The sequence below is a fragment of the Aphidius gifuensis genome, linkage group LG6 (genome assembly GCF_014905175.1).
Source record: "Aphidius gifuensis isolate YNYX2018 linkage group LG6, ASM1490517v1, whole genome shotgun sequence".
Classification (NCBI taxonomy): Eukaryota; Metazoa; Arthropoda; class Insecta; order Hymenoptera; family Braconidae; genus Aphidius; species Aphidius gifuensis.
Window position 1 is genome coordinate 5,609,635 of NC_057793.1, and position 20,792 is coordinate 5,630,426.

The window sequence follows — 20,792 nt, forward strand, 5'->3', positions numbered from 1 at the left end:
ACCTCTATCCAAATTAATTCTTTCTTTATCATTAATATTCACGTTATCAACTTCTGGGATACCAAATATGATTATGTTTGACATTCTGCTGACCAAGTCCATGCCACTGTTGCTGTTGTTAATGTTTACAATTTCCTTGTCATCAAGGATTTTTTGTATTTGTGTTGCTTGTGCCTCAGATTTAGCTTGCAGTTGAATTACATTATTGGTTAGGTTTGCTACCTTTGATTTAGTTTGGTTTAACTCGTCTGTAATTATTTTAAATTTATCTTTTACATCACTGGTCAGAATTGACATTTGTGCGGCAACAGAGTCAATTTTACCATTCAGTGCAGAAGCAGACTCAGAAATTGTCAAATTCATGTCTGCAGTTTGTTCAGCCATCAGCACTTTTATTTGGTCAATCAGTGGAAGCTCCGTTTTTTTCGGAGGCCTACCAATTGGTTTTACCACTTTGTTATTATCCAGATTTGCTTTTAAGCTGCTTTTAGTTATTCTTTTCCCTGTTGTCCTGTCATCACAGTCAACAGTATCTGACATGTCTAACGAATGACTACGTCTATGTGGTGATCTGTATGTTGCCATATTTGTCTTGCGCAGTTCCACAAGTTTTGTATATACAATGACTGATCACGTTTTACTTATATGCTCATATACTCACGTATATGCCTGCTGAAAGCTCTTAGCATCTTCAACTCAACTTTTCTATTTACTTTTTATACAAAAATTTCATATATAAAACAATAAGAAATTTTTTTGCAACAATTGTTTATATAAAATAAACACAAATAAAGTCTATCAAAAATTTTCATAATCCATTGAAGAAAAAAAAAAATTATCAAATATAAAAACACTATCAGCTTAAAATATTTGCATTCAACAGAAAAAGTAAAAATAAAATTACAAATATATATATTATAGTGAGCTCACAATAGTCTTTTGTTTAACGTACACTCCAAGTACCTACTCTTAAAAAAAAAAATAATTGGGGCACAAAAGCTTGAAAGACTGAGCACAAAATTTTTATATTCCTTTTCTTTTTAAAATTGTTATCCAACAGTTTTTATATTTCCATATTATTCTAACCTACATTTTAAACATTGGTTACAAAAAAAGAAATAAAATTAAAATTTATTTTTTCTGTACCAAAAACTGTCAAATATAAAAAATAAAAATATTATTCCATGTAAATTTTCATAGATATTAAAAATAATGAAATTAAGTTGACACGCAACATTAAAAATATTTTTTTTTTTTTTGATTATTTTAGATAGTAGAGTGAAGAAACTTGAGAAGGGTGTAACATTGTTATGCCCTTGGTTATTATATCTACACGAAAGGGTCGCGTGCACATAACCCCATTGCCTTTATTTTTTTATTATTATTTTTCTTTTTTATAACGAAAGGTATAAGGTCCAACCACCACCCACAAACTAACCCATCAAATTATGAGATCAGTTTTATATAGTGGGGTTGAATATAACGAAGAGCTTTTACCATTATATATTTGCTTGTAATTATTTTGATGAGATGTGTTCATTCACTGTTGCCTATTTATTTTACCAAAATTATTATATGTTTATATCAACATGATATCCTCATTACAAATATTATGATTATCATTATTATTTTGATTTTTTAAATATTATTTTCAATATTAAATTTACCAAGAGAATTGCATTGATGATTTGTAAGATGATACCAATGGCCATAATGAGGCTATCCGGATTTCAAATTCAAATTTTCGATTTTTTATTTTCATTTTTTTATAGTCATGTTTTGACCATCAATGTTTAATATTATCCTAAACAATCAAATATCCAATTAGTATGTTTAAATTCATTTTACAAATTTTCATGACATAAAATTGTTTAATAATAATAATTATTATTATTTGAAAGTTTCTCATATCACGCAGTGATACTTTAATCCATTATCTAGCTATCCATTATGGCAAACACACTGAGCCAACCAACAATTTTAGTATTATTTATTTTTTCCAGACATATGGATTATAGACTTTTACCCCTTATATTTTTATTTATTGGCTTTTATTTTTTCTTTTCTTATGCACTTTGACTTTTTTTTATTTTTTATTCTATTATTATTTATTTTACAATTTTTATTTATTTTTATGCGATATTAGTATGATCTTCAATCACGTCTTTCAAACATTGATTTATTATATTTAATATTTTTTACTTTTATTGTACATATAAAAGTTAGTTTTTTAAATATTTTTTTGCTACTATATATTTTTTTTTTTTTGTCATAAAACACAAACAAAGTTTTATATATAAATATATTTGAAAATACTGTTGGTTTTTCTTTTTATTTGATGGTCAATATGTAAGAAGTTTTTACAATTGTTGTTAACAACAAAGACAACTTCAATTTTCAATCGGTCAACAATTTTATTTCCACCAAGTAAACTTTAATTTTCTATCTTTTTCTTGATCCTTATTGCTAATATAGTTGTATGTCACCACTACGACCTTTGTAAATTCAACAAATACTGGTCTTTGATGTTTACTGCTATATTCCGTTTCCTTGCTTTCACAAGAGGATAATGTTTTGAAATCCATCTGAATCCAAGATCACAATTTTCAACTGTATACATCATCTCACTCGGTCTTCCTGCATCATGAATTAACTTGTCATATATATTTAAAAGTCTATGAAAACCACTCAAATTCAGGCAAACAACTATGGCTCTCATATGCATTATCATTTTCCTTTGAGTTTCTCTCTTTGAATTGCGTTTTTATATATTATTTATATTTTTTATTTTTATTTATTTATAAAGTGTTTTGCCATTACTTGTATTTTAGTATTTATTTCATTTTTTTTTATCTTTATTTTTGGTTTTTCAATTTATTATTTATTTTGAGCTTTATTCAGACTCGAGTTTAAGTGGTTTTTAAACATTATTATGATTTTTTTTTTTTTTATTTCACAGTGAAGTAGTTATTAAATTCTCTGCATTATATTAATTTTAAAACTAATTTTTTATTTATATTTTTTTGTTGCAGAGGGGAAGTGATGAACTGTTGTCACAGAGTGGCGCAGTCAATAATGGTGCATCAATGAGTCCTCAACCTCATCATCCTGCTGACAACAACAATGATGCTAAAAAGGTATGTTTAAATTTTCTATATTTTGTTTTTATATTTTTTATTTTATTTTTATACTTGGGTTATATTTTTATATATTAAAAATAAATCAAACACTTGATGAAATTTTTTTACTTTCACACTTTATCATTAAAAAAAATATATAGGTATATTTATTAACTTGATTTTCTTTTGATCATGATACTTGATAAACTTTATCGATTTAAGTTTGATTCTCGAGTCACTGTTTTAGAGAAATATCCATAAAAAAATAAATAATATAAACATCAGTTTGTCGACGCCAATATTGTAATAACTAGTTTTATTTTTTTCAATATAATTTTCAACGAATTTTAAATAAAACAATATTTTCTCTTGGATGCCAATTATTTAATGCACAGAGATGTTATCATAACTCGTGTATATCTTGAAAGTTTCACATTGTTCAATTGTTGCTAAACAAACAAAGCTCTCATAGAAATATACTTTTTATTTTTTATTATTTGTTTGTCTTGTTATTTATTTTTCAATTTATTTATTTATTTTACAAAGAAATATACTTGGAGTTAAAATATCGAGCAACGATCAGTAGTTTTAGTTTATTTTCAATGAACTGGCGAAAATATTTTTAAAAATTGGGGAGAATTGACGCGTGCCCTGGAGCTTTTGAAAGATATAATTTTATCGAATAAACATGAAATCGTACTCTCGCCCTTTCTGGCAGTTGAGCAGTTTTTTTTTTTTTAGAAATATAACATTGAACCAGCAACCATTAATTTTTCAAATCGATAGTGAACACACGAGTTGAATAACGATCTATTTAAAAAAAAAAATATATAAAAATCTCACTACTTGTCATTCGCCATATCACCACAAAAAATATTATTAAAAAGAGTATGGAAAAAATATATTCCACTAGTAAACTAACTAATTTTTTAATAATTTAATTTTTTTAATTTTTTTTTATATTAATAAATTTAGTTCTTTAAAAAAAATTTTTTTCATTCAAATATATATTTTTTTTATCAATACCATGAATACCCAATAATCTAGCTTTTTTTTTTCTTCTTTTATTTATTTAAAGATTAAAAAATTGATTAGTCTTGTTCAGCTTTTATGGTTTTAGGATTTACGGTCATTGAATAGATACATTGAATCAAAAGTAATAAAAAAAAAAAAGACGCGATTACAAAATAGAAGCAAATTTTTTTTGTTATCAATATAGTACATTTTTTTTTTTGAGAACATCATCGATAACCATTGATGAAAAGGAAAAAAAATTTTATTACATTTATCTGAAAAGATTAGATAATGAAAATATATTTTCCTGTAATCTTATATTTAAATATATATAATAATAATAAAATAATCTTCTTGGGCTTATTGAAAATTTGACTTACCATATTACGTCACCAATCTTTTGTAGCCATTTTTTTTTCGTTCAATAAAAGAAAAAAAAAAATTAATCAACTTTTTAAATATTAAATTAAAATGAGGCTATCCATTGAAAATATAAAAAAAAATTAAATAAAGTTACTGTAAAATAGATACGACCTGATTCTAGCCAATTATAATCGAGCAAGAAGAGAAAAAAAAAATACCGAATGACAAGTAAATTCCAATACCCTATTTCAAATTAAATATTTCAAAAAAAAATATTATACATTTATATAAAACTTGTCAATCAATGCAGTCATAATTATAACAAGTCAAAAATAATAATAATAATAAATTAAATCTTTTAAACAATTAAATGAATAAAAGAAACCAAAGAATTTTTTTTTCAAAAAAAAAAAAATAAAAAACGAGATCAATAGAATTTTATGAGAATTCATCTTGATGTTTATTGATGCATATAAAAGTTAAGGAGTCAACATATATATATTTATTTATTTAATGGTTATGATTATGTGCTCAACTACTGGATGATACATACGTAGTTGCAGAAGGCACGAACTCTTGACGCGTCAGGTAACGAGATCCCATTGAGACGAGTCGCTTGGTGGCTCGTTGCCAGACACATATGCCATTTCCTTTTCTCATCGATCTGGCTTCTTCCTTCACAAACGTTGGAATGCAAACGTACTTTATACACACAAATATACATGAATGAATGATAAACACAGATTTACTTTTTTTTTATTTTTCATGTATACTTAGCTTGACAACAGATGAGCAGCAAAAAAAATATCAAAATTAAAGCAAAAAAATTTTTTTTTTATACATTTTTTCCATTTGCATTGGCATAAAATTTGGCAGGCATAAAATATTCTGTGCTCTAATAATTTTTTCTCCTTTATAACATACGCTGTGACGATTACAGAAATTAAAATAGAAAAAAAATTTCTTTATTTTTATTTTTTAAATATTTTTTACGTTTTTCTTAAACTCGAGAAATAAATACATTTTTTAGTATCTTTTTTACTTTTTTATCAAGATTTTAAAAATATATATATTTTTTAAATAAAATAGTAATTTTTATTTTTTTTTTTTTTTTTAAATATTTTATACATTATGGGCATAATTTTTATTCTTTTATTTTTTTTCATGAATCAAATAAATTAATCATTATACATGGAAATGAGTACATCCAAATGTAATTAATTATTGTTGAACTTTTGTTTGAAATGCTTTTTATATAATTAACTAATTAGTCCCAGAGGATTATTAAACAGTGAATTTTATATGTAAACATATGATAAAATATAAATGACACGAGTTTAAATAAATATTCATTGTCCTTTGTTGTATATATTTTTAAATATATCATAATAAATGATATTCTATTGAAAAAAAAAAATATTATTTTTAAATTAAAACTGACTAATGGTGTATGTGAAAAAAATAAAAATAAAAAAAAGAATTTTGACACATGTGTTTTCTGCTAACCGATGCACGACTGGCTTGATTCGATGAAAACATTTGATCATAAATTATGCAAACTTTGACGACACATTGAATTGATAAATAATTTATTTTTTTATATTTAAAAAATAGCCGACATCGTAGCTCGAATATAAAAAAATAAAAAGAGTTATGAAGAATATTGATGAGAAAGCTGGGTCAAATGTCACAGCAGTTTGCTAACTTGGTGGTCAGGATTGTGAAAGACAGTCTTGTTGGGGATGAGAATGATGCAGTATGTGTGATTAATTGTTTAGTCTTATCTTAAATTTTTACCCTGTTGTAAATAATTTCTCCTCTTTACTCATTTTAACCTTCACTTCTAGCTCGATACAAAGTTGTTGTTGTTTTTTTTTCTTTTTTATAAATTAGATACAAAAAAAAATATATTAAAAAAAAAAAAAGAAAGCTAAAATTTTAAATAACTATAATTATCTTGAACTTTTGAAGTTTTATAAAAAATTAAATGAGTTTTTTTTTAACTTGTCTAGATTTCATTCAAATTTCAAGAATGATTTTCTCAATTTTTTACGTATTATAAATGAAAATGTTTTGGTTAAATATAAAAAATGAAATCATTAGGTGTCGCTGAGTAAAATTATAAGTTTTTGGAGGCTAAATGCAAGTCAAATTTAACTTTACAGTGAACCGAAAGGTTGCGACTAAAATGACATGCTCGGTAATGGATATTGACATTTCACCGATAATTCAAGCAGGGTCTGGGTGGATAAAAATGTACTCGGTCTTTAAAAATGTACTGCCAAGTATATCCTGACCTGATGCTCAGTGTGGTCACCAATGAAATATTTAACTTACTAATGGAATGAACACGAAAAAAAAACTATTACATCTCAGTCTGTGGAAATTCATTAAATTCTTTTTTCTTTTCTCATTCATTAATTAATTTTTTCATTTAAATGATGGATAATGAATATTTTTTTGATAAATACATATTTGCTCAATAATAAAATTGACATCAATGCATATTCATTAACTTCAATATATCCAAAACAAATATTATTATAAACTGATTTTCTCATGCTTGTTTGTCTCTGTTTAATTACAAAAATTAATTTGTAAATTAAGTGTCATTATTATTTATACTTGTTTATGCTGGTGTCGAGTGATGATCAAAAGCGAAAGTTGAAATTCTGAATTTTTAATGGCACTGTAATTATTTATTCCTTTTTTTGTCTTTTACTGATTGAATACACATTACTCAATTGGAAAAATATTGCTGGTTTTTTTTTTTTCTAACTTGTGTTTGTTTACCTACACTCGTTTCGTTTGATTTTAATTTTTTTTTAGTTGTTTTCTACAATTTGTCCATCGTTGTTCCTACCTATGTCTGTAATGATTTAAAAAAATTTTTTTTCTATTTTAGCCTTTATTTATTTTTATATTCATTCCGTGGGTATTCATATGTATTTTGTTTCTGGGGTTTTCAGTTTTATTTTTATATTTTTTTTGTACACAGTGACCAACTAACTGAACGTTTCTCGTTTCATTACTGGTTCGTTCTTTTGATTGTTTACGGTACGAATATTAAATTATCGTTCACTCGTTGATTCTTTCGACCACCAAAATTCACAATATTTCCGTGAAAATAAATACAATTTTACGTGTCGAATATTGAATAGATTTATATTTTATCTGTACAACTATATCTATTTTTTTTTTTATTTTAAATTATTTTCCATCAATTGGTTTTTTATTTATTTATTCTATTTTTTTATTTTATTTTATACAGAATAAAAAATTCTAACATGAATATCAAATCCTCAGTATATTCAGTTCAACTAGTTCAACATTTTCATGGAAATTTTTTTTTATATAGAATTGAAAGAAATTTCAAAAAAAAGATACATGTTATCCTTGATAAAGAATTTGTTAAATTTTAAAACTTGTAATTAATATTTTTTTTTTAAATACTTTTTAAATAAATAGAAAAACAAAATCTTCTCTAAGATTATTCTATTGTAGCTAATTTCACAATGAAAAATAAAAACTTTTCCGTATGAAAAGTGATCTTTTTTGTATAAAAAAAAAAAAATGTAAATTATATTTGTCAATTAACGAAAAAAATTGCTTTATATATTTTTTTAAAACTTTATTTTCTATTGAAAAAATAAAAGAGGAAAGAGGGTCTAGAAAAAAGTTAATACCTGTTGAGTTTTTAGTTAAAATATCTTCATAAATTGAAGGGCATAGATTTATGTATAGGTGTAACTTGAATGTGCCTGTAGATCAAGTACCCACACCAATAAAATATAAGTACTTGGATAAAGTCGAAAAAAGTGACCTTGTCATGTCACCAACGATACAAAGTGTCATTCACCAAGCAATTGAATTTTATTTCCACGTGATTAAATAACTACTCAAAATTGATCCAAAAAAAAAAAGCTCAGTTCTTGAAATTCTTCAGGAAAAAAATTGACTCAGTTTTTTTATTTTTATATTAAAAATTTTTTCACTTGTCTTTATGAAAATTAAATTGTATATTATATAAAAAAAAAAAGAAAATACAAAAAATGATATACCTCGAGTTTCGAGAATGACGAGATTGAAGCATGATTGAAAATCCGGCCTCTGGGTAAAGTTTCGATTTAACATACATTCATGAAATTACTTTATCATGCATGAAAAATAAAATTTCATTGGCTTTTTTTTTTTTTATTTTTTTCATTTTATTTTTTGTGATGTGGTTATGTGAGGATCAACTTTGTGGTAAAAAAAAACTTGGAAAAAAAATTTTTATTCAAAATTTTTTCATTATTATTAATTTTTATTATTCATATATAAAGTTATTTTTATAATATTTTTTTTTTTCATATACGTATTCTGTTACTATCATTGTTGATTATTGCAATTTTAAAAAGGTATATTTAAAGCATCGTTTTTAATTTAATGACTTGAATTTTATTGTCATATAAAACGACGAAATTTTAATTTAAAAAAAATGATTGTTATGTATTTATCTACTTTTGGTTATAAATTTAATGTTATTTTTATTTTTTATTATTTCAGGCTAAGCTTGATAAAACCCACAGTGGAAAGCCTTCTCGGGTAATTCACATAAGGAACATTGCCAGTGATGTTTCAGAATCCGAGATCATTTATCTTGGTGCACCTTTTGGACGTGTGACCAATGTTCTCGTTCTCAAGGGAAAAAATCAGGTAAATAATTTTTATTCTTTTTAAACATCACTTTTATTTTTTTAAATTTATTGCATCAATATTTCAAACGTATCAATTTTTTATTTTATTATCATATGATAATGTACAATTAATGATAAATATTTACTCGAAAAAAAATAATAACAATTTATTAAAAATTAAAATAATTAAATACATTTATATCAATTACAAAAACACGTTTTATAAATATAAAATATTTGTTTATTGATCCTGAGCCCAGCGTGATTCCGACCAAAATTAAACGAACAAATGCCGAATATATGTATACCATTTAATACATAGAAAATAATGTGTACGTTTTTCGTACTCATTCCTCGATCACCACACTACAAATTTAATTATTCATTAATTAATCATTATTCAACTGGAAAATTTTACGAATAACACTTTAACATACAACATTTATTAGTTTGAAAATTTAAAACCTCGCTATTACAAATTTGAAATTGTTGCTCTATTTTTTATTATTCAATGTTTCTTAAATTTATCATTTAACCAAAATTCAATCAAAATCACAAACAAAAATTATTTATCATTATTTTAAATTTCCATTAATAAAATATAGATAAAGTATTTTTTTGCTTTAAAATATTCCAAAAAAAATAAATAAATTATTTTTCAAACAGAATATTCATATATAAATAAATAAATCAATAAAATATTGCATATTTGAATAATTTAGATACTTTTTTCTCAACTCAAAAATAAAAATACAAATAATTTAATAAAAATACAAATAAAAAAAAATAGATTTATCTGCTGCAAGTATATAAAGAGCTTTATCAATTTTTATTTTCAGCAAAAATACATGATGATTATTTTTCATTTGATTAATATCTATTATCATTGACATCACATTATTCTCAAATTTGATAAATAATAATTTTCCAATTTCAACAGTATACATTATATTGATCAATATATAAATTTACCACAGTTGAATTATGAAATTCATGTATTAGATAATTAAAAACAATACCAATAAAATTTATATATTTAAACAGCTTTTCTCATAATACGAAAACATACATGTATTGAAATATTATATTCATACATGATACGCACTTTGTGATTGTCGATGAAAATTATATACTCGATGGTACGTACAGAATAGCTCGTTGATAAAGACAGAAATATGAACATGAAAATAAGCACAGTTATATTCAAAATAAACATATATAGAAAACAGAGAAAATGATTGTCAATGATGTTGCCGTTAATACGATGCCGATCGGTAAAATAAGCTTGTGCTTTGTTTATGCTATAGGATGGATTAAAATAATATATACCACACAATGCTTCGCTATTCAACTTCATCCGAAAATCCAGGTGAAGAGATTTACCTCATGAAAATTACGCGTGCATTAACGTTTAACACATATATACATAAATATTTAAATACGTTTTGGTCGCTCTGGCTGAGTGTACACGGATCAACGAGCATATATATGAATTGCAATATCCGGATCGTTGGTAACTCATTGGTACCTATATATTTATAATTATACACATAAATTTTGACCACCTTTAAATCCTGCAATTTGGGCTTGCACATATAAACCCTTCAATATTGCGACCATATAAACTCAATAGAAAATTTTATGAACCATGAAGTTTTAGCTTAAATATTTTTATCATTATTTATTTATCTATTTTTCATTTAATTAATTGTGTAAATATCAACTATAGCAATAATTTGATTAAATCATTTGATGTTTCGTTAAGTTGTTTACATTATATTTATTAAGTAAATTTGTAGTATTATATCTATGAAATTATTGCCCAATTTTCGAGTATTTAATGGGGAAAAATATAACCTTCTTGAGGCGAATTAAGGTTATATTTATACGATGTGGTGAAACATTCATATCGTAGTTTTGATTCAACTATCTCACCCGGTCTTATTCTCCTTTTGAACTTTGATATTCCTTCGGGGCATTTACTAGTATATTTGCTTTGATTTCAAGTTATATACAAGTTAGTTTATCAAGATAAATCTTGGCTATATTTATTGGTAATATACATACCATCATCACCATCTTGCTCGACAATGTTGACATTTCACCTGGACTCTTTATAATTGTATATATAATAGCAGTATTTGTTTAACGAAATATCAATTAACAAAAATATAATTTAAAAAAAAAAAAAACTCGCCTATTTTAGTATACAGTTTATTAAACTCAATTATTTATTTAAAAATAATGATAAATATTTTTAATAAAATTGCATTAACTTGATGACTTAATTTTAAATATGAAAAATAATTTTAAATTTATTATTAAAAGTCTTTGAAGAATAAAATAAAATGTCTTTTTCTTAATCTCACTATGAGAATATTAAATTTTTTTATTGTTTAATAAATCTCAAAGAACAAAGATAAATTTTTTTTGTTTTTGTTTTTTTGTGATAAACATTTATAAAACAATTAATACAAGTTGATAAAATGTTTTATCAATTTATATTTATTTTTAAATTTAACCCATCTGGAATAATAGATTTAATTAAAATTTAATTAAACTTTTATAATAAATATTTGATTACTTTTACAATATCTGACATTTTTAGATGATTTATCACTAAAAATAAAGAAATAATTTAATTTAATTTTTTTCTAATTAATAATATAATTATAAATAGTTTTTTCGTTTTTTTTTTTTTAAAGTAAAATATAAATGAAAAAAAAATATTTAATATCATTATATTATAAATAGAAAACATGAATGATAAATCGAGTTAAGTAATTTGAAAACATGGGATTTTTTGAAGCCAAATAAAAAAAAAATAAAATATCAAGTCTTTTTAATCGTTTAATCCCTCGAGATAAACCCCAACTGGAAAGTGTATTCGTGACCCGAAACGATAAAACTCAAACCTTGGAGCAAATGTTCTCTTTTGTTGCGGACAAGCGTGCGGTTTGTGTCCTTCTCAAACACCGCCTGGAGTTTATACGACGTGTCATGACAATTTCTAGTACTCGTGTATTACCTCAAACTGTTTTTTACTTCCGGTTTGTTTACCATTGTGTCCTCTTCTATCACGTATTATCACAAAAAAAAAAAAAAATGTTAAAAATGCTCATAAAAATTTAAATTGATGAAAGTCTTGTGACCGAAATGCATAATTTAATTCGTGACAATTTTTTTAAATGTCTGTCATAAAAATAAATTATCTTATCATTAATTTTAAATAATTTTATCACAATGTAATGTATGAATTTTTTATTGTTATTATTTTAATTAAAAGATTTTTTTATTTTTTAATATCTCCAATATTGATTTGATAAATAAATCATCTTTGTTGTTGTTTGTTTTTTATTTTTTTTATATTGTTATTTTTTGTTGCCTATGATTGATGACATTTGTAGGTGCTCGAAAGCTAAAAACATAGTGACAGTGGTGAGGCTATCTCAATGCATTTCTGGATGCTATGTATCGATCGTGAATTTCTCGTATTCACTTTTCATCCCTTTTATCAAACTTTTGTTCTTTGTGTAGTTTTCAACTTTTATTTGTTACTCTCTCGTGTATACTCATAACTATTTATACATTTATTTTTTTTATTTTTCGTGTCGTGTTGGCTACCATCAAGGTACATAAAGAATCAGTTGACGAGAGGCCAACTTCACGCATATATGCATACACCCGAATTGAAAATCCTTTTACCATTCACTCACTTTAATTTTTTCTCTCTGTTCTCGATATTTTTATTTTTTGCTATTTTTTTATTATTTTTTATAAATCCATTCTCATGCCCTCGGTTCTCAATGGGCCGCGATCGAGTGTGAGAGGCAAAAGTTGAAAAGGTAAAATAGAAAAAAAAAAAATGATTGCAAAAATGGGATAAATGAAAACCTACCTCACGGTCTTATATTTGAGTGTGAGCACATGTTGGATCCATTGCGTTCATAATGCTTTCTTTTCATTTTTTTTTTTTTCGTATGAGACATTTTTCTCATTCAAAATTCGATCAAATCTGCACAAAAAAAAATAAATTATTCCAACATGTTTTTTTATTTTCTTTCAATTCATTCGATATCGTGTTGAATAATTTTTTTTTTTTTTTTTATTTCTATTCATATTTTGATAATAAAAAAAAGCTATTTAAAATTTTCAACATTGATTTTTATTTCCCCCTTGGGATATAAAAATATCATAATGTAATTTACGTTCATATGAAAATTTAACAATTTTAGTAATAAATAATTAACTCAAATTATTTTGTGTTTAAAAGTTTCTTTGATATATTCATTTTTTAAAATTTAAATTTTATAACTCGATGATGAATTGGTGCTTTTTGTCTTCTTTAATATTTACTTTACTTTTTATTTTTTATTATAAAGATTCTCGCGACCGCGATAGTACATTGTGATAAGCTCTCAAGCCGTTGAACTGTAGCATAAATTAATTAAACCTGAGTCTCATCTTGTGCTGGTTTCTGATAATACACATATAATATTTGCGAGAGAGCATAATAATAATAAAAACGATATCATAAAATTCTTAAAAATTGTATGAAAAAAAAGTTATTTATACATTCATCTTTAAAAAAAAAAAGAAAATAAAAAATCTCGTGTCATAAATGATAATTTTTTATTCGTTACAATCAGTTGATATTCTAATGAATACTAAATGAGTTTATTCCAATAGAATATTATCCATTGCAAATGATTTTTTTTTTTTATATACACTACTTTTATTATTTTTTTTTTTTTACTTTTTATTTTTCATAAAATTTTTAATCCTACATATGCCCTTTAGCTATTTGTTTCGCAAAAACTACGTGAAAAATAAAATCCTTTATTACTTGAATATAAAAAAATAATATAAAAAAAAAAAAAAGTTTAGCCGTTACTCGTGTGCATTTTGTTACTGAGAATATATACATATGTGATACATGTATCAACAGGATGCAACTATACCGCAATGGGAATCGAAGCCGCAAAAAAGCTCGTCATAAATTTTATTCAACTGACCCTGTGTGATCTCCCTCTCTCTCTTTCTTTCTCTCATATATATAATATGTACTTAAAAACAAGCCCATCATAATATGGACATTCATTGTGTCACACAAACTGACAAATTTTCCGTACCATTGCTTAAAAAGTTGTAAAACTCGATACATCAAACGGATAATTTTCCCTCAAATAATAAAATTAATAATAATAGCAGTAATAGTGTAAGTTTATTATCAAATACCATAAAAAACAATGCGTTAATTAAATAAATAAAATAATTTTTAATATGAAAAATTAAATTACATCATTTGGTAATTAATTTGTATTTATTTTATCTCATATATTTTTTTTTTTACTTGATTGCAAATTGCAATGGAATTACTAATGCATATCATGACAATAGATTGACGAATGAGAACGATTGCTAAAAAAAAAATAGAAAAGAATAGAGTGAAAGAGGTTAAGAGGCAAGAAAATGTTTTACCCCTCTTTTCCCTGGAGGCCACGATACACCAGTGCTTTCCAAACGAACTCATTTTGGCCCGGTTAATCCGCTTTTCCGCCGCGCCGTATTAATTTTGCTACAAAGCCGAGGGAGTCCCCCGCTCCTCTCTCTCTTTTTCTCTCTCGTGTATAGTATATATGTTACTCGATCGACGACAGCGCCTCCCGGCATCATATATATATATCCGTGTGTTTAATATGAGCTTCACGTTTGAGTGAAACTTTCAAGCCAAATGAACCTACGAAGAATGAAAAAAATAAGTGATAAATACAGAAAAAAAAAAGATTTTAATACGTGAATAATATTAAGAGGATTATTATTCTAAAATTTTGCTAATTTATTAATCTATAATTTGTTGTAAAGCTTTTTATTTACTGCTTGAAAAGGTGATATTGAATTTAAATTTAATCTAATTTTTTCTATTTTTTTTTTTTACTTTGAATAGAATAATTAATCAAACTCTATTGTTTTGTATGTTTTACTAGACTCGTTAACTTGTATTTTTATTTTTTTATTTTTATAGGGGTTGTAAATATCTAGATAGTACGAAACCCAGGTGTGGTTACATCGTCACCACAAAAGTGCATGTTTCGTCTATAAAAGATAATTTAATTATTCAATATTTTTATTTATTTATATATTTTTTTTTCAATAAAATTTTAATTACATTTTATTGATAAAGTATCATAAATATTTAGATATAAGTAGTTTTTTTTTTTTTTTTGTTTTTAAATAATGAATAGAAAAAGTTTCCAAATATTTTTAAAGAAACTTTTTTAAATTTCATGTCATTATATGTGTAAAATATACTGATAATTATGATTTTAATGTATATATTCAATTTTACTAACCACTGTAGTAATTTTCTGTTACAACAAGTCCCGTGTTCCGTCTTACAGAGTAGCTCGGGGCAACTTGCTTTAACCAACAAGTTCAAAGGTATAGTTCAAAACTGAGAAGTCGTTTTACGTCCCTGAGGTACCCAACCAGGATAAATTACATTCATACTATTTTGCTTTTCTTACTCTAGCGAGATGACTCATTTTTTTTTTAATTTTATTTTTCTCTTTTACACACCGACCTCAAACCAGCTGGGCTTTTCACAATTCCATCATGACCTGAGTGCATGAGCTTGAAAGCTTATATCTTTGTCTCACTTTTTCTAGCTTTCACCCCACACACACACATACATACGATATATAAATATATAAATGTATATATTTTAGAGAAGCAGACTTTATATTTTAAATAAAAAATTAAACTAGTCGACTTGGTCAAACATTTTACTTGTGAAAAATAAAAAATAAAGGTTAAACAAAATAATAAAAAGTAAAAAATTCTTTTATACGCTCTTCCACCTTTCTCAATTCATTATAACACGCTTTCCTTTACAAAACGTGTATATTATATATTCATTCAAAGAACAATAAGTTATTTCATTTGATTAAATTCTTTTTTTTTTTTAATCATCATTTTTTCAACTTGAAATTAAATGAAAAATTTAAAAAATTATAATTGTAAAAAAAAAAATATGCATATATTTATAACTGAAAAAAATACTTGGCATTTCAATCTTAAATTTTGTTGATGTTTTAAATTTTCATCGACAAAATGTTGAATCGATATGGCATGTTGAGAAAGAATGTTTGAATTTTTTATATTTTTATATTTTACTTTATGGCAAATACCAAACTGACAGTGAGTCAAAATGCGTTGGCATGAAGGATTGTATGATATGACCAGTACAAATTGTTGAAAAAATAATATAATAATAATAGTTATAAAACTAGAACATCTGTCACATCAATGTGTTATTAAAAAATTCCATTGAGATATTTTTTTATTTTACATCTGAGATGTTTATATATTGGTCAAGCATGATCATACAATTCACGGATTTATGAAAATTCATAGGGATCAACTTGACATACAAAATGAAAGATTGAAATTCAGAAGGGTTCGGAAAAGTGTTATCTATTCAATAGGCAAAATCATGGATGTGAATAAAATCGCTTGGCTGGATGATAGTTATATATTATTCCCCTTTTGCGATGATGTAAATATGATGATTGTTATATTGTTAAATTAATTTAATTGTTGTATTTATTTATAATATATTAAGTAGACAATTAAATTATAAACAAAAGAATATAACGAAAGATATTGTATGTTACAATTCGAAGATGATAATGTAAATCCAGTAGCCCTTGGATAGTTATGTATAGAAATTTTTTCTTTTCGAATGACTTGTATGTATGCATTATTACGAAGCTTTGAATCTATATATATAAATTCTAAAAACACAGATGCTTGCATTGTTAACCATCAGGTAACAATTCGTCGAGCCGCGATATATTGTCATTGCAAAATTCATCCCTTCTCTACACTATAATTTCATACACACACATACATATACTCAAATCACATCATTGATCCTGCAATTTAACCCGTAAATACAATTTTCCGACACAAAACTAATTGTGTATTTCAATTTTAAATACAATTTCCTGATTAATGTGCTCAATTTTTGTTGAATAATAATAAAAAAAAAAAAAAACAAACAAAAATAAATAAACAAAACAGAAAAATTGGAGATGAAAACTATTTACTCTGGGATATCGATTAATTCAGTTTTTTTTTTTTTTGTTTTTTCTTCATCAAAATCAGGATTTATTATTACGATTATAAATTGATAAAAAATTTAATTAAATTGAAATCAAAATAAAATTTAATGCATTATGTTGTATTCAACAGTTTTTTATTATTTATTTTTTTTCAATTGATTAAATTTTTTTTATATATTTTTTTTTATTTTTAATATGTATTTATTTATTTTATTTTTTACGAGCTTTATTTTTTTATTTTGGCTGATGCTTTTATACGAGTTATAAACGTCCAAGCGAAATGGTTATATATAAATATAAATATATATATATATATGTATTCATGGATTGAAGTTATATCTTTTCAATGGCATCTTCGAGCTCCGTTCAATCCCTGGCCATGTCGTCTCGTGGTGAACTCCCCGGGCACACTCAGCAGTATCGATTTCAGAAATAATTTTTTTCTAAATATAAATCCCTATTGCTGACATTAATTTTTTATTTTTTAAATAGATTATGTACATAAATATATTTTTTTTTTTTCTTCAATATATAATTATATAATAGTTGATAATATGTATATGATAATTAATTTTTTTTTTCTGTTTTTTACAGGCATTTTTAGAAATGGCTGATGAAAATGCAGCCATAACGATGGTTGGTTACTATGCATCAAGTGGTGCATCATTAAGAGGCCGTGCTGTTTATGTGCAGTTCAGCAATCATCGGGAATTGAAAACTGATCAGGCACACAGCAACGCGGTCAGTAGCCCAACAATGATCGTCAATCCATCGAACGTCAGTATTCATTCATTTTATTTTTATTTTTTTTATTCATCAAAAAAAGAAAAGAAAAGAAAACTAAAAAAAAAACAAGCAAACAAAGAAACAAAACGTGGATAAAATTTTTTTTAAAACAAAGATTATAGAGTTGAAATTTTTATACTACAGAATGTTATTGATTATATATATATAATAGGAAAATCAACTGGACCATCAAATGATCATTGTCTTTGGGCAATCATCTTGCTTGAATTGTGTTTTTGTTAATTAAACTTGTATACTCTGAGGACATGCATACACTCAGTTTGCCTTCGAGGCATACAATAGTTTGTCTCACATGATAGTTACAGTTGTGCCATTCTCTTCAGGCATTATTAACAATACCTTTGCCCCCTTTCTCTTGTGTATATTCCCTTTTCAGTTTTCATCCCTTAACGCCATCTACGTCATTGTTCATGTCAATCTTCAGCACCCCAACTCTATTAATACAAATATAATTTATGAACAATTTTGGCAACTGTATACACCTTCATGGTCTATAAATATTATTTTCTCAAAGACTTGTTATTATTCAACACACAAATATTTAATAAACCCATTATCTTAAATAATTCTCTTATTAAATATTATATAATAATATTCAAAATAATTTCCATGAAAACAAAGGCTTTGATAATTATTTGCCACCAGATGTTTTAATATAACTTTTGCGATAAATTGATTTTTTTTTAATAAGCCATTTGCTGAATTTCATTAAATATAAATCCAATTTTATATATAATTATTAAATTTTTTGTTTATTTTTAATTTTATATTTTTAAATTATTTATTTATATATAGGTTTTTTTTTTTTTTTGAACACTTTTTTGTGCTTTGTACGGTAATTAATTTGACGATGCCTTCGGCTAATTTATACTCTTCTTGTTTGTTCTGTCCTTTGACCTCTTTGTTCATGGAAAAATGGCTCTAGACTGTCATGTAAAATTAACTAGCTTTTTTTTTTTTTTATATTTATTTTTTTCCTGTTTGCCATGGCACACTTTCTGGCTTATGAATTTTTCAAAAATAAAAAAATACATACAACCTCTGAGGGATGTCTTGAATTAAAAAAAAAAGTTGGATAGATTTAAAAGAAATTTTTTTTTATAAAATTCAAATTTTTCACTAAAGATGTTATATTTTTTTTTTTTTTTTTTTTAATTAAAGAATTGTTTGCTTTGTTGTAATTTTTTATTTTTTATATTTCTTTTTTTTTTTTGTTATTTATACGTATGCTTTGGTAAAAAAAAATGAAATGAGGTAGAAAAAATATAATCACATGAAATGTTCATATTCTTCAAGTAAATCTCTGGAATATTATGTTATTTTATTTTATTTTTTTTTTTTTTCGATTTAAATCCACGTTACAGTAAAAAAAAAAAAAAAATGATAGAGAAGTGGAGTTAGTGGTTAGAACGAGGACAAAAATACGGAGCGTTGCCTCGAGGGCTCAGAGGGTAGCTAGTATTTTTCTACAACACCACCGCTCTATTTTTTTTTTTTTTTTGCCACACTCGTCGTTCTTTCTCAATATTTTTTTTCATTCTATAACTACTAAAGAATTTGAGCGCGCATCATCAGGGAGGCTTTCTCATCAACTTTTTCACTTAAAAGTTGAACTAAATTGGTGAGGATAAGTCTGTATCCACCCCATAATTTAGCCATTGTTTTACAGTCACGCAATGCGTACGACCCTAGGCCCGAGATCACACATACCATTATTCACTTCATCAATTATTAATGCAGTTCTTTATTTATACCAAAGTACAATAAACAAATGTATTGTGTGACAAAAAAAAAAAAAAAAACGAAGTTATTATTATCATTATTTTCTTTTGAAATAATCTATACTAATAAAAGTAAAAAATCCTTCCCCCAAGTTCATTAAAAATCGATAACTTATAAATAAAAAGTAAAGTAAATTGAAATGATTGACAATCGTAAAAATACTCTCATCAATTTCAACCATGAAAAAATTATGACAATGTTTAAGCGTACTACAATAAAACTCATTCGTGAATTTTTCTTTTGACAATGAATTTTATTTTTCAAGCTTAATGTCTTGGAAAATTGTCATAAAAATAAAATAATAAAAGAAAAAAAAAAAACTAAAGAAGAAAATAAAATAGAAGATAAAAAATAGAAAAGCGATGAAGAAAAAAAAACAAAGAATCCAAAGAAGAGGAAGAGATAAAAAAAAAAAAAAAAATGAACGGAGACTTCCGCAATTACAATCCCACAACGATCGCTCATTTCTTGAGAGGAAAAGTTAAGGAAGGTTGGAAGACACTGGGACATACGGGGATCATTTTCCCTGGGACACAAAACTCAACAATAGAAGATCGTTGGCTTTGGCCTGCTTTTGCGCCAGTTACCAGTCAAGAGTTGAACAGCTTGGTCGAGCGAATAAGTAGACAAAAAAAAAGCAAAAAAAACCACAAGAAGTAGTAGAAAAAAAAATAAAAATAAAAGAGAACAAAATTGGGGTAGATGAAAGGGGTATGAAGTTGAAGAGAATAACTTGAAAAGTGAGAAACTCATCGCGTCTTGGGTCTTAAAGGCTTGCATATTTTTCGTCATTTTTTTTTTTACTTTTCCCCGACTGATGCTGCTAAGATGTATTGCTATTTTTTTTTTTTTATTTTCTTTCTACGTCCCGCAACAATGGCACATTGTTATTTGGCCTGATA

General features: G+C 25.2%; 1 protein-coding gene across 3 annotated transcripts in view; it reads left to right on the top strand.

The window, feature by feature from the left end:
• The window catches only part of LOC122859011 (polypyrimidine tract-binding protein 1), a 67,377-nt gene that overhangs the window by 26,144 nt on the left and 20,441 nt on the right, over window positions 1-20,792 (top strand). For 2 of the 3 annotated variants that reach the window (XM_044162323.1, XM_044162324.1), the window contains exons 2-4: window positions 3,033-3,137; window positions 9,045-9,194; window positions 17,896-18,078. In XM_044162323.1, coding sequence (XP_044018258.1) covers window positions 3,033-3,137; window positions 9,045-9,194; window positions 17,896-18,078 — 438 coding nt within the window. The remainder of the gene's footprint in view (window positions 1-3,032; window positions 3,138-9,044; window positions 9,195-17,895; window positions 18,079-20,792) is intronic. The other variant, XM_044162325.1, reaches the window with a different exon arrangement.